This window comes from Scyliorhinus torazame, chromosome 15, assembly GCF_047496885.1.
Source record: "Scyliorhinus torazame isolate Kashiwa2021f chromosome 15, sScyTor2.1, whole genome shotgun sequence".
Lineage (NCBI taxonomy): Eukaryota > Metazoa > Chordata > Chondrichthyes > Carcharhiniformes > Scyliorhinidae > Scyliorhinus > Scyliorhinus torazame.
In genome coordinates, this window is record NC_092721.1 from 114,572,301 (window position 1) to 114,585,488 (window position 13,188).

The 13,188-nt window shown below is 45.0% G+C and overlaps 1 protein-coding gene across 5 annotated transcripts in view; it reads right to left on the minus strand.

Moving 5' to 3' along the window:
• The window catches only part of mitd1 (MIT, microtubule interacting and transport, domain containing 1), a 45,210-nt gene that overhangs the window by 18,207 nt on the left and 13,815 nt on the right, over positions 1 to 13,188 (minus strand). For 4 of the 5 annotated variants that reach the window (XM_072476576.1, XM_072476580.1, XM_072476578.1 and 1 more), the window contains 3 exons: positions 12,132 to 12,268; positions 11,626 to 11,712; positions 5,175 to 5,290 (listed from right to left, as the gene is read on the minus strand). In XM_072476576.1, the coding sequence (XP_072332677.1) occupies positions 5,175 to 5,290; positions 11,626 to 11,712; positions 12,132 to 12,268 (340 nt within the window). The remainder of the gene's footprint in view (positions 1 to 5,174; positions 5,291 to 11,625; positions 11,713 to 12,131; positions 12,269 to 13,188) is intronic. The other variant, XM_072476579.1, reaches the window with a different exon arrangement.

Here is a 13,188-nt window from a genome sequence, read left to right on the forward strand (position 1 = left end):
TGCATCCACCACCCCCAAAACCTTGCATCCAAACGCCCACTGCTGCCTCCACTGTCCCCACACCCTTAGGGCCGACACTACCACTGGGCTTAAGGAGTACCTGGCCTGCGAAAACGGCAGAGGCGCTTAGCCCTTAAACACGTTCACCCACATGATGCCACCTCCGTTCGAGCTCTCCCCCACAACCCATTTCTTAACCATAGCAATATTTGCCGCCCAGTAATAGTTCATAATGTTTGGCAGATCCAGCCACAACCCCCGCACCTGCCATGCTTCTCACCCTCCTAACCCGCGGGGTCTTCCTCGCCCACACAAACCCAGAGATCAGCGCATTAACTCTCTTGAAAAACGGCTTCGGGACGAAATTTGGGAGGTTCTGGAATACAAACAGAAACCTTGACATCACCGTCATTTTTACTGTCTGCACCGGCCCCGCCAGCGACCGTGGCAGCACACCCCACCTCCTAAAATCTGCTTTAATCAGCTCCACCAGCCGAGCCAAGTTCAACTTGTGCACATGCGTCCAAACCCGAGACACCTGGATGCCCAAGTATCTAAAGCTCGCCCCCACCACCCTGAACGCAGGATGTTGGCCCACCAGTTGAGGAAGCAAGAGGCGGCGAGGGAGATTGGCAGAGTAAGGGATGAGAAGGGTAATGTGGTGATAGACCACAGAAGGCTATATGAATCTGTGCCCCCCGGCCTCCTCTCCTGCCTTCTCTCAATCGGGAACACCTTATGTTTCCCATATTCAACTGGTACCTGGAGAACAAGCTAAACTGCTCCAAAATCCCCATAATGTCCCTGATACAGCCCAACGGGTTTGAGATATATAACAACAGGTCGTCCGCATACAATGAGACCCTGTGTCAGCTCCCCCCACTCAATCCCTCTCCAGTCCCTCAACGCCCTAGCCAGCGGCTCTATCGCCAAGGCGAAAAGCAACAGGGAGAACGGGCACCCCTCCTTGTCCTCTGATGAATCCCAAAACTCATTCAGTGCGTCCGCACACTTGCGACCGGCACCTTGTACAGCAACCGACCCAGTCCACAAACCCTTGTCAGAACCCAAACCACCCCAACACCTCGAGCAGATACTCCCACTCCACCTGGTCAAATGCCTTCTCCACGCCTATTGCCGCCACTCCTGTCCTTCCAAAGGCATCATGATTAAATTCAGCAGATTCCTCACCTTTGCCATCAACTGCCTTCACTTTGCAAACCCCGTTTGGACTTCGCCTATCACCCCCGGTCTATTTGCGAGTCCAACACCTTCGCCAACAGTTAGTCGTCTACATTCAGTAACAATATTGGGCAATATGCCCCACACTTCTCCGGATCCTTGTCATTTTTTAATATCAAGGAGATGGAAGTCTGTGACAGTGTAAGGAGGAGTTACCCCCTCTCCCTTGCCTCATTATACACCCTCATCAGCAGTGGCGCTAGGTCCGCCCCAAACCTTTTATATAACTCCCTTGGGAACCCATCCGGCCCTGGTTTCTATCCTGCCTGCATCGCCCCCATACTGTCCATCACCTCCCTTAACCCAATTGGGGTCTCCACTCCATGAACCAGCTCATCCTCTACCTTGGGGAAACTCCAGCCCATCCAAAAACTGCCATATTCCCTCCTCTGCCGGCTTTGGGCACAGCCTTCTGTAGAATGCCTCAAACGTGCCATACACCTGCTCTGGGTCTATCACCACATTACCCTTATCATCTCTTACTCTGCCAATCTTCCTCACCGCCTCTTGCTTCTTCAACTGGTGGGCCAACATCCTGCTCGCATTCTCTCCGTACTCACATAGTGCTCCTCTGTCTCTCCTTCAACCGCCCTGCCTCCGGACCTCCAAATACCTCCTGTCTACCCTCAGAATCCACCAGCCTTGCCATCTCCACTCGCTCTGCTTTCTCCCTGTGCACCCGAATTGAGATAAACTCCCCCGCTGACCACTGCCTTGAGTGCCTCCCAGTGTGGCGGCCGTGACCTCCCGTGTCATTTAGCTCCACGTACCCCCGAATGTCAGCCTTCACCTGCTCGCACAGCTCCTCCGCCAACAGCCCCACATTTAGTCTCCAATACGGGCGCTGCCCCCTCCCCCTGCGGGTCACACGCAAATCCACCCAGTGCGGCCTGTGGTCGGAAACCCCAATTGCCGAATACTCAGTCGACCACCCACACCAGCAACGCCTTGACTAACATGACAAAATCAATCCGGGAGTACACCCATTGCACGTGAAAGTATGAAAATTCCTTCACCCTCGGCCTCCCAAACCGCCACGGTTCCACCCCCCCCATCCCTTGTGCTCCATGAACCCCTTCAGTTCATTCGCCACTGCTGACACCTTCACCGACTGAGGACTCGACTGGTCCAAGCTTCGTTCTATGACTGTATTAAAATCCCCCCCCCCCCCGAAAAAAAATAATCAACCGGTACAAGTCCAAGTCAGGTATCTTCCCTAATACCCGCCTCATAAAATCGACATCATCCCAATTTGAGGCATAAACGTTTATCAAAACCACCGGCATCCCCTCCAGCTTTCCACTAACCATGATGAACCCCAACCCCCGCTCCAAATCTGTTGCGATGTTCCCCACCTCGAACGCCACCCGCTTATTCACCAACAAAGTCATTCCCCTCGTCTTCATATCCAGTCCCGGGTGGAACATCTGCCCCACCCATCCCTTTCCTCAACCTATCTTCAGGTGTGTCTCCTGCACAAAGTCTACGTCCCGCCTTCAGACTCCTCAGGTGTGCGAACACACATGACCGTTTGATCGGCCCATTCATCCACCTCACATTCCACGTGACCAGCCTGGTCAGGGGGGGGGGCTCCCCACCCCCTGCCGATCACCCATATCCCTTTTTGGGCCAGCCCAAAACGCGTGTCATGCGACTCTCCAGGCCCACCGTCCACCGCCCAGCAAATATGGTGGCCCATGTCCAAGGCCTCCAACTTCCCTACCACCCCCAACTCCCCTACCCCCCCAACCATACACTCCCCCTCGATGTACCCCTGTGAATAACCTCCCGTCCAGAAAACCCACCATCAAAAACTTTTTAAATACACACTAACTCCTCCAAAGTTCAATATCCTCACTCTCCTCCCAGTCCATTGTCCCTCAAACTCCATTGCCTCTTGTGGCATGCCAAAATAGTACTCTCGCTTTTGGAACCTGAGACGGGCCAGGGACAATACTCTGAACTTCACTCCCTTTTAAAGAGGGCCACCCTGACCCCGTTAAACCCGGCCCTCTTCACCAGTCCGGCTCCCAGGTCTTGATACACCCGCAGCTCGTTCCCTTCCCAGGTACATTTCCTGGTCTGCCCTGCACATCGGAAAATCTTCTCCTTGTCCAGAAAGCGGTGCAATTCATACAGACATACATACAATTGACAGTGCGGAATGAGGCCATTCGGCCCATCGAGTCTGCACCGGCTCTTGGAAAGAGCACCCTACCCAAGCTCACACCTCCACCCTATCCCCATAACCCAGTAACCCCACCCAACACTAAGGGCAATTTTGGACACTAAGGGCAATTTATCATGGCCAATCCACCTAACCTGCACATCTTTGGACTGTGGGAGGAAACCGGAGCACCCGGAGGAAACCCATGCACACACGGGGAGGACGTGCAGACTCCGCACAGACAGTGACCCAAGCCGGAATCGAACCTGGGACCCTGGAGCTGTGAAGCAATTGTGCTATCCACTATGCTACCGTGCTGCCCCAATTGCACCACCATTGCCGGCTCACTTGCCTGCGGACTCCTCATCAGCAGATTGTGAGCTCGGTTGACCTCCAAGGGCCGGCAAAAGGCCCCCTCTCCCATCAGCTTCTCCAGCATCTTAGCCACGTACACGCCGGCCTCTGCACCTTCGATGCCTTTGGGCATCCCCACGCTCCTAAGGTTTTGTCTTCTGGAGCGGTTCTCCAGATCCTCCACCTTCTCCTTCAGTCTCTTTTGGATCTCCTGCATCACCCCACTTCAGCCACCAACGAGACCAGCTGCTCCTCATGCTCCCCCTCCGCCTCCACTTTCTGGATCGCCCGGCCCTGGGACTCCAGCCTTTGCTCCACTCTTTCGATCCCTGACTTAATCGGTTCACTACCTTGGCTGGGTCTTCCAGGGCCCCTTTCCTCTGCTGGCAGAACTTTCCATTGAGGAACTGCTCCGTTGACCAGTGGGCAGGCAGAGCAGCCCCCTTCCCTCCGCCATCTTATCCTGTGGTGCATCACAAAGACTTTCCTGTTCTAGCATCTCTTTCCTTCTTGCCCCAATCCTATACCGTGGATCCATCTACCAGCCACACCAGAGGAGTAAAACCTTCCCCAGCCACTCCGACACCTCTTACACTCAAATCCTCGCCCTTCGGGCAGTAAAAAGACAGAAAATATCCGTCTTGAGCAGGAGCCACCAAATCTGCGACTGCTTACTCCAGGTCGTCACCAGAAGTCCAACCTTTCAAATTCTGTATAAGGCTGTCCCAGCTGTCTCCTTAAATTCCAAAACGTTTGCCTATATGTGGTTCATGAACCAATTCATATGCATCCAGAATTGCCTTTTTTTTAACCTTGTCATAATTCTTATACACCTGCTCTGACAGAGAAGCATAAATTTCCTATACCCACCGAGTCAATCAAAGAGCACAGCCTTTTGAGCCAATTCTTTGGCCAGCCGCCAAATCAATCAAACCAAGTCATCACTGATATCAGCCAATCTCCAATCACCAGCCTAAAACAGCACCACCTTCTGGATCCTTCTGTTTGATTTGAAGGCTGCTTAGCTTTAAAGTCACAGGTCCATTAAACATCCATGGATCAAAAGTGTTAACAACAAAAATAAAAGAAAGGGGAAATAAGGGAATAAACAAGAACAGGAAGAATGACCCTTACACTTAGGATTTTTACTATGTTGAAAGTATGATCTGAAGTACTATCTAAGCATACTATGTGTACTTGTTAATGAAGAAATTGTTTTGCGTTAGACCATGATTGAGTAGTTTTAAGAGCAATTTTAGAGACACATATACAGCCTCCCCATCGTAACTAGAAAATGGAGTATGTTGCGAACAGCAGGACCAAACTCTTGAACAAAAGCTGGATAATGCTTTAGGTGACAATAATGATACCTCAGTTCATAAAAATACAATTGACGCAGTAAAGAAACTACCTGATTTCTCGGTCATGTATCGAAAAAGAGTGGTTCAGTTCCAAGGTTACCCCATAACTCTGTAATGACTGCTTTATCTCGTCAAGACTACTGCTCTGCTGTGAATTACCACCGCTCTACAATGCATGAAACAGAAGGTTAATGCATATTATACATTTGTGTTCAATAATATGATACCAGTAATGTAATATTAAATAAACACTCCAGCATACAAGCTTCAAATAAAGCAGCTTATTTATAGAATCATTGAGTATGCTATCTAGCTAATCATTTTTGGTATGTTCTGAAGTTATTTTCTTACCTTTTCCCCAATTATGTCCTTCTGTAGCATTCACTCACCACAACTGAGTAGATGAATACTTTACTTTGGTTTTCTACTAATGTCCCTATGAAATCTGGCAAATAATGTATAAGAATTTCCAGCACTATCCTACTTTCATATTAGATATGCAAGTTCAGTGACCTGTTAAAGGAAAGACTGGGGAAGGAAAGTGCGCAGCGATGATTACAACATCCTGGCCTCGGGGATCATATCAGCTACAGCTATTTTCAGGTTAGCAGCAGAGCAGGAGCACTCATCATTGACTGCAATTTCATCTGCTCATGCCCTTTTTACACTAGAGCCTCAGGTGCCATTAACCAGAAACTGAACAGGACTATCCATATAAATACCTCGGCAATAAGAGTAGGTCAGAGGCTAGGAATCCTGCAGTGAGTAACTAATCTCTTGATTCCCCAAAGCCTGTCCACCATCTAAAAGGCACAAGTCGTGAGTGTGATGGAGTACTCACGACTTGCCTGGATGAGTGCAGCTCCAGAGAAGCTTGGCTGTCCAAGACGAAGGAGCCTAATTGATTGACACCCCATCCACAAACATTCATTCCCTCCACCACCGACAGAGTGGAAACAGTGAGTACCATCTGTAAGATTCACTGCAGCAACTCGCCAAGAATCCTCAGACAGCACTTAGAAAACCACAACCATTACCATCTAAAAGGACAAGGGCAGCAAACACATGCAAGTTTTCCTCTAAGCCACACACCATCCTGAGTTGGAACTATAAGGCCATGTTTCACTGTCATTGGGTCAAAATTCTTGGAACTCCCTCCCAAACAGCACTGCGGGTGTACATGCAACAATGGGACTGCAGTGGTTCAAAAAGGCAGTCACCACTATTTTCTCAAGTGCAATTAGGGATGGGCAATAAATGCTGGCTTAGTCTGTGATGCCCAGGTCCCATGAATGATTACAAGATAAAAATTCTGCTCACACATCTGCTGTGATTCATAATTGAGCAGAGTCCAGAGATCTAATGATGAAGTGTACCTTTTTCTCATGAACTGAAAAATTACCCTTTTAACTTCGAGTTTTTTTAATGGATTTGACACCCACAAAACTGCACAGCCTCCACTCTGACAATTCTAATCCCCTCATTCCTCAACAATGCTCATCCTCCCTCCCTTACCCACCCTGGCAATAGCAAACGTATGTTTGCTAAATTTGCTGATCCACAAAGACAGGTAGGGAAGTAAGTTGTGAAGAGGTCATAAGGAATCTGGAAAGGAATACAGATAGGTTAAGAGAGTGAGCAAAAATTTGGCAGATGGTGAATGATGTGGAAAAATCTGAACTTGTCCACTTTAACAGGAATAATAGAAAAACAGCATATTAATTAAATAGAGAGATTGCAGAACACTGTGGTACAGAGGGATCTGGGTGTCCTGGTACATGAATCACAAATTTAATATGCAAATGATCAGGAAGACAAATTAAATTTTGTAATTTATTGCAAGAATGGAATATAGAAGTAGGGAAGTTCTGCTATAGTTGTACAGGGTGTTAGTGAGACTACACGGTGTATTGTGTACAGTTTTGTATAAGCAGTTCAGAGAAGGTTCATTTGATTGATTCCTGAGATGAAGTTGTCTCACGAGGAATGACTGGACAGTTTTGAAGAATGGGAGGTGATCTTATTAAAACAAAAGATGCTGGGGAGACTTAACAGGGTGGATGCCAAAAGGATGTTTCCCTTTGTGAGAAAGGCCAGAACCAGGCTACACAATAAGGGATCTCCCCTTTTAGACGCAGAAGGAGAAATCCTTTCTCTGAGGGTCATGAGAATTCTCTTCCAGAGAGAGCAGTGGTGGCAGGATCATGAAATATTTGTAAGGTTGAATTAGATAGATTCTTTGCTGACGAGGGAGTCAAAGGGCACAGGGAGTAGACAAGAAAGTAGTGGCCACAATCAGATCAGCCATAATCCTACCAAATGTCGGAGCAGGATGAGGGGAAATAAGGCCTACTCATGCTCCTAATTCACATGTTATAACAATAATCTTTATTACTGTCACAAGTAGGCTTGCATTAGCATTGCAATGAAGTAACTGTGAAAATCCCCTAGTCACCACACTCCAGCACCTGTTCAGGTGCACTGAGGAAGAATTCAGAATGTCCAATTCACCTCACAAGCATGTCTTTCGGGATTTATGGGAGGAAAGCAGAGCGCCCAGACGGGAAGACATGGCTCCAAGGTGACCAAGGATGCGAACTAAACATTGAGGGCTATTCAGTTTTTAGGAAGGACAGACAGAAAGGAAAAGGTGATGGGAGTTGTACTGTTGATTAAAGAAGATATTGATACAATATTGAGGAAAGATATCAGCACAGATGATGTGGAAACTGAATGGGTCGAGTTAAGAAACACCCCAGGGCAAAGAACATTTGTAGGGGTGGTATACAGACCACCAAACTGCAGTGGTAATGTTGTGAATAACCTTAGACAGGAAATCAGAGGTGCATGTGATAAAGGAACATCTGTGATTATGGGTGACTTTAATCTGCATGTAGATTGGGTAAGCCAAATTAGTCACAATACAATAGAGGAGGAATTTCTGGAGTGTATATGGGATGGTTTTCTGGACCAATAGGTCGATGAACCAACAAGGAAACAGGCCATCTTGGACTGAATGTTGTGCAATGATAAAAAATTAGTTGGCACCCTTGGGGATGAGTTGCCTATAAAATGATAGAATTCTTTATCAAGGTGGATAGTGAGTAGAATACAGGAGGGAGTTGGAGAACCTAGTGGAGTGGTGCAACAACAACAATCTATCCCTCAATATCAGAAAAACTAAAGAGCTGGTCATTGACTTCAGGAAGCAAAGTACTGTACACACCCTTGTCAGCATCAACGGGGCCGAGGTGGAGAGGCTCGCAGAAAAATACTTTTCACTGTACCTTGGTACACGTGACAATAAACAAATCCAATCCAATCTAAGTTGATTCTGTGACCAGGGTCTTGAACCTCAATAAATGTTACTATGATGGTATGAGGCATAAGCTGGCTATGATGGACTGGGAAACATTGCTGAAAGGAAGGACAGTGGACAGGCAATGGCAGGCATTAAAGGAATGAATAGGTGCATTCCAAAAGTTGTTTATTTCTATTTGGTACAAAGTAGAAAGGGGACTGTGGACAAACCATGGCTTAGAAGGGAAATTAGAGATAGTATTAGATTCAAAGAAGAGGCAAACAAATTAGCAAGAAAGTAGAACCTGAGGATTGGGAACAGTTTAAAATTCAGCAAAGGCAGACCAAGGGATTGATTAAGAAGGGGAAAATACAATATGAAAGTAAACTAGCAGGGAACATAAAAATTGACTGTAAAAGTTTCTATAGATATGTAAAGAGGAAAAGATTGCTAAAACTAATGTAGGCCCCTTAGTCAGAAACAGGGAATTCATAACAGGGAACAAAGAAATGGCTGAGGAACTAAATTTGTGCTTTGCTTCTATCTTCACAAAGGAAGACATGAATAATATACTGGAAGTTCTGAGAAACAAAAGTTTCAGTGATGAGCCGAAGGAAATTAGTATTAGTAAAGAAATTATTTTGGGGAAATTAATGGGATTGAAGGCGGATAAACCTCCAGGGCCTGATAATCTTCATCCCAGAGTACTTAAGGCAGTGGCCCTAGAAATAAGAGATCCATTGGTGGTCATTTTCAAAAATTCTCTGAACTTTGGAGTGGTTCCTACAGATTGGAGGGTAGCTAATATAACCCAAGCTATTAAAAAAGGCAGGTAGATAGAAAACAGGAATGATAGACCAGTGAGCCTATCGTCGGTAGTGGGGAAGTTGTTAGAATCCATTATTAAGGATTTCATAGCACAGCATTTGGAAAGCAGAGGTATAATCAGACAAAGTCAGCATGGAATTACAAAAGGGAAATATCATGCTTGAGTTGGGTGGGAGAGTGAGCTGTGAGGAAGATGCAGAGATGCTTCAGCAGGATTTGAACAGGCTGATGGCAGATGCAGTATAATGTGGATAAATGTGAGGTTAACCGCTTTGGTAGCAAAAATAGGACGGCAGATTATTATCTGAACGGTGTAAATTGAGAGAGGTGGATACTTGGTAAGACCTTCGGTGTCCTTGTGCATCAGTCGTTAAAAGTAAGCGTGCAGATACAGCAGGCAGGAAAGAAGGCAAATGGTATGTTTGGCCTTCATAGTGAAAGGATTTGAGTATAGGAATAGGGATGTTTTACTACAATTGTATAGGGCATTGGTGAGGCCACACCTGGAGTATTGTGTGCATTTTGTGTCCTTATCTGAGGAAGGATGTTCTTTCTGTGGTGGGACTGCAGCAAAGGTTTACCAGGCTGATTCCTGGGATGGGGGACTGCCATATGAGAAGAGACTAAGTCAGTTTGGATTATATTCTTTGGATTTTAGAAGAGTGAGAGGGGTCTCATAGAAACCTATAACATTTCAACAGGACTAGACAGGGTAGATCCAGAAAGCATGTACCCGATGATGGGGAAGTTCAGAAGGGGTCATAGTTTGAAAATAAGGGGCAAACCTTTTAGGAACTTTCTTCACCCAGAGAGTGTTGAATCTGTGGAATTCACGGCCACAGAAAGTAGTTGAGGCCAAAACGTTGTGTAATTTCAAGAATTAGATATAACTGTTGGGGCAAAAAGGATCAAGGGATATGGGGGGAGGAGGGAATCAGGGTACTGAACTTGATCATTAATCCTGATCATAATGAATGGCAGAGCAGGCTCAAAGACCGAATGGCCTCCTCCTGGTTCTATTTTCTATGTATATAAATGTATGATAATGCTCACCCTCCCCACCTGGCAATACTCAATCCCAACTCACCCACTTCCTTGCTCCGCTTCCCTCAAACAATACTTAATTCCCTGTTACCCTGACAATGTTGACTCTTCTGACATCAGCCAGGCAGGAGACACTGATTCTGCAAGGTGAGTCATGGGACGGGGTTTAGGGTTGCATGGGGGGGAGGGGGGAACAAGAGAGAGAGAGAGAGAGAATAACGTTGTTGGGGTGTGAACATTGCCGGCTGGGAGGTTCTGTATCTGAGTTGTCCCAGTGATGGTTCCTGTGACATTCAAACTGATTTACTCGGAGCTATGATTCTGAGCAAGCTTTACACCCGCTTGGAAAAGCTCGAAGTAAATCAGCGTAAATAAAAACATGGCAAGTATAGGGAAAACAGCCCAAGTCAATTTGGTTATGGCCAGATAATCGTGCAGCATTCCAGGCAGGGTATAGCCAACAACTGGAAGATTAAACTTCATAAGTAATTGCCATGCATGTGCACGGACTTCCTCAGGTCCCAGTGTGCATCAGTACAGTAATTCGCCACTTCCCATATTGGAAGATTCAGATCAAAATTTGTTCTTGGGTTTTCTAACAAGAGCTGTGTACTTTCCACAGTTAAAAGAATAAAAATCAGTCCTCACTAATGAAATATGTTTCTTATCCCCTAGGATATTTTTCTTCGTTCACCACCTCCTCACATTTATACAGCTAAGAATGTGAACCGTGGTGTGTGGGATGTTAAAATATCTCAAATCTTTAAATTAATGTTTATTCTCTTTGCAAAGAATTTGGAATCATAGAATCCCTACAGCGCAGAAGGAGACCATTTGGCCCATCGAGTCTACAGCAACCCTCTGAAAGAGCACCCTACCTACGCCCATGCCCCCAACCTACCCCTGCAACCCAGTAGCCCCACCTAACCTTTGGACACTAATAGGTAATTTAGCATGGCCAATGCACTAAACTTGCGCATCTTTGGACTGTGGGAGGAAACCGGAGCACCCGGAGGAAACCCACAGAGGCACAGGGAGAAAGTTCAAATTCCACACATTCAACCAAGGTTGGAATTGAACCCGGGTCCCTGACACTGTGAGGGAGCAGGGCTAATCATTGCGCTATTGTGCCGCCTTTTGATTTGAGGGAATATAATACAGTTTATTAATTATAAAAGCTACACAAACCAGCATTGGCAACATAAATATCAGCGGCAATGCTTATGTTCCAACATATTGCAGCACCCTCTGGTTGCAGTTCTTATACTGAATTTATTTCTGGCTTGCAATGAAGATCTTTTAACAGTAATCCACAGTAAGTTACGTACATTATCAAGAGAAGTCAGTAGATGGATATTTTTCACTTTGCAAGGATCTTTTAGAAGCATCTCACAAAATCTCAAGAAGTTGTATAGCTATAAAACAAAAAATCAATATGAGTGTTTGAAAATTGTCGGGTTAAGTTTGCTTTTCATTAAATTAAATGCAGTATGCTTCAATATTTTAGTTTACGTCTTCCCAACAGATTAATGTTTTAAAAGATTTTAAAATTATTTAGACTGCAACTGGTATTTCCCAACTTGATAATCCTCCTTTTATTTATTAGTGGCTCAGATTACATTGAGCCAGTCACATCCTCTGGTAAATTGGGAAAACTGCAAGCTGTGTTACAAAATAACTCTTTCCTTAAGCCATCTGCATTGAAATTAGTAGCATTTGGCAGATTGTTATTAACAGACTGACAATATCAGTAACCTTGTCCAAAAATTGAAGATATGCCTTAAGTACATGTTGAACTACTCCATTTCAAAGGAAAGAGTAGGATGCTTCTCACCTGATGAACATGCCTGATGTATGGGTCTTCCACCCACACTTCAGTAACAAATTGGTCCAAATATGGTTTGAATAGTTTTTCATAACTAAATCCAGTCGCATCTTCTGGAATTTTGATCTGTTCATGATATTTCCCATCTGAAATACAGACAGTTAGCGAAAGGTTGCACACAAAAATCATAGTTTTTACATAATTTAGTTAGACACCGAGCATCATAATTGATGCATGCAAACCTTTATATAGTTCCACTGGAGTATTCTGCACATATGCATTACAACCTAGTCAAATCGAATGTTAAAATTTTACTTCACAAAATTAATTTGAAACTGATACTAAAGATGCAGGAACACAGGAGTTTCACTTTAACTGATAGTTTTTTTGAAATATGGGTTTCATATAAATGCTAAAGAGATTTAGCAGTCATTTCACACACAAGATGAAAATGAACTTTCCAAGTGTCAGATCTGAAACCTCTGCAACACTTCATAGCGGTTTTTAATGTGAATATCTAATGTTTCCTATTGGGAAAATTGTGGCCACTATTATATTTTCCTCTTTAGTACTATTACGATCCCGGAACAGACCCAAACAATTGCTAGAATACTGGACAGAAACCCCAATATTTTATTTATTTTGTAAGACTGTGAGGAATGGATACTTTGCTCCAGGAGTAATTCCACACACAACTAGGGAGATGGTGTATTGAAACAAACTTTCTTACTAGTACAGGATTAAAATATCTTTAACACCACACAAGAAAATAGCTTACAATTACCCATTAAATAATGCTTATCAATGACAACGAAACACTAATTTCTAACTGCTATCTTTTATCTTCACTCAAAGGAAACCCATCCCAAGTCACAATTCACTTTTAAATACAGTTAGCCAACCCAGGAATACTTGCTGTAAAGAGATGTTTTGGGAGGGTGATCCTCCAGGAAACAGCTTGCAGATCTTGCCTTTTCAGAAACCTCTGTTCAGTTTACAGACAAAAATATTTTGACTTAAACAGCTGGGATAGAAGCTCATCTGTTCGCAGACAGATGCAAAACTG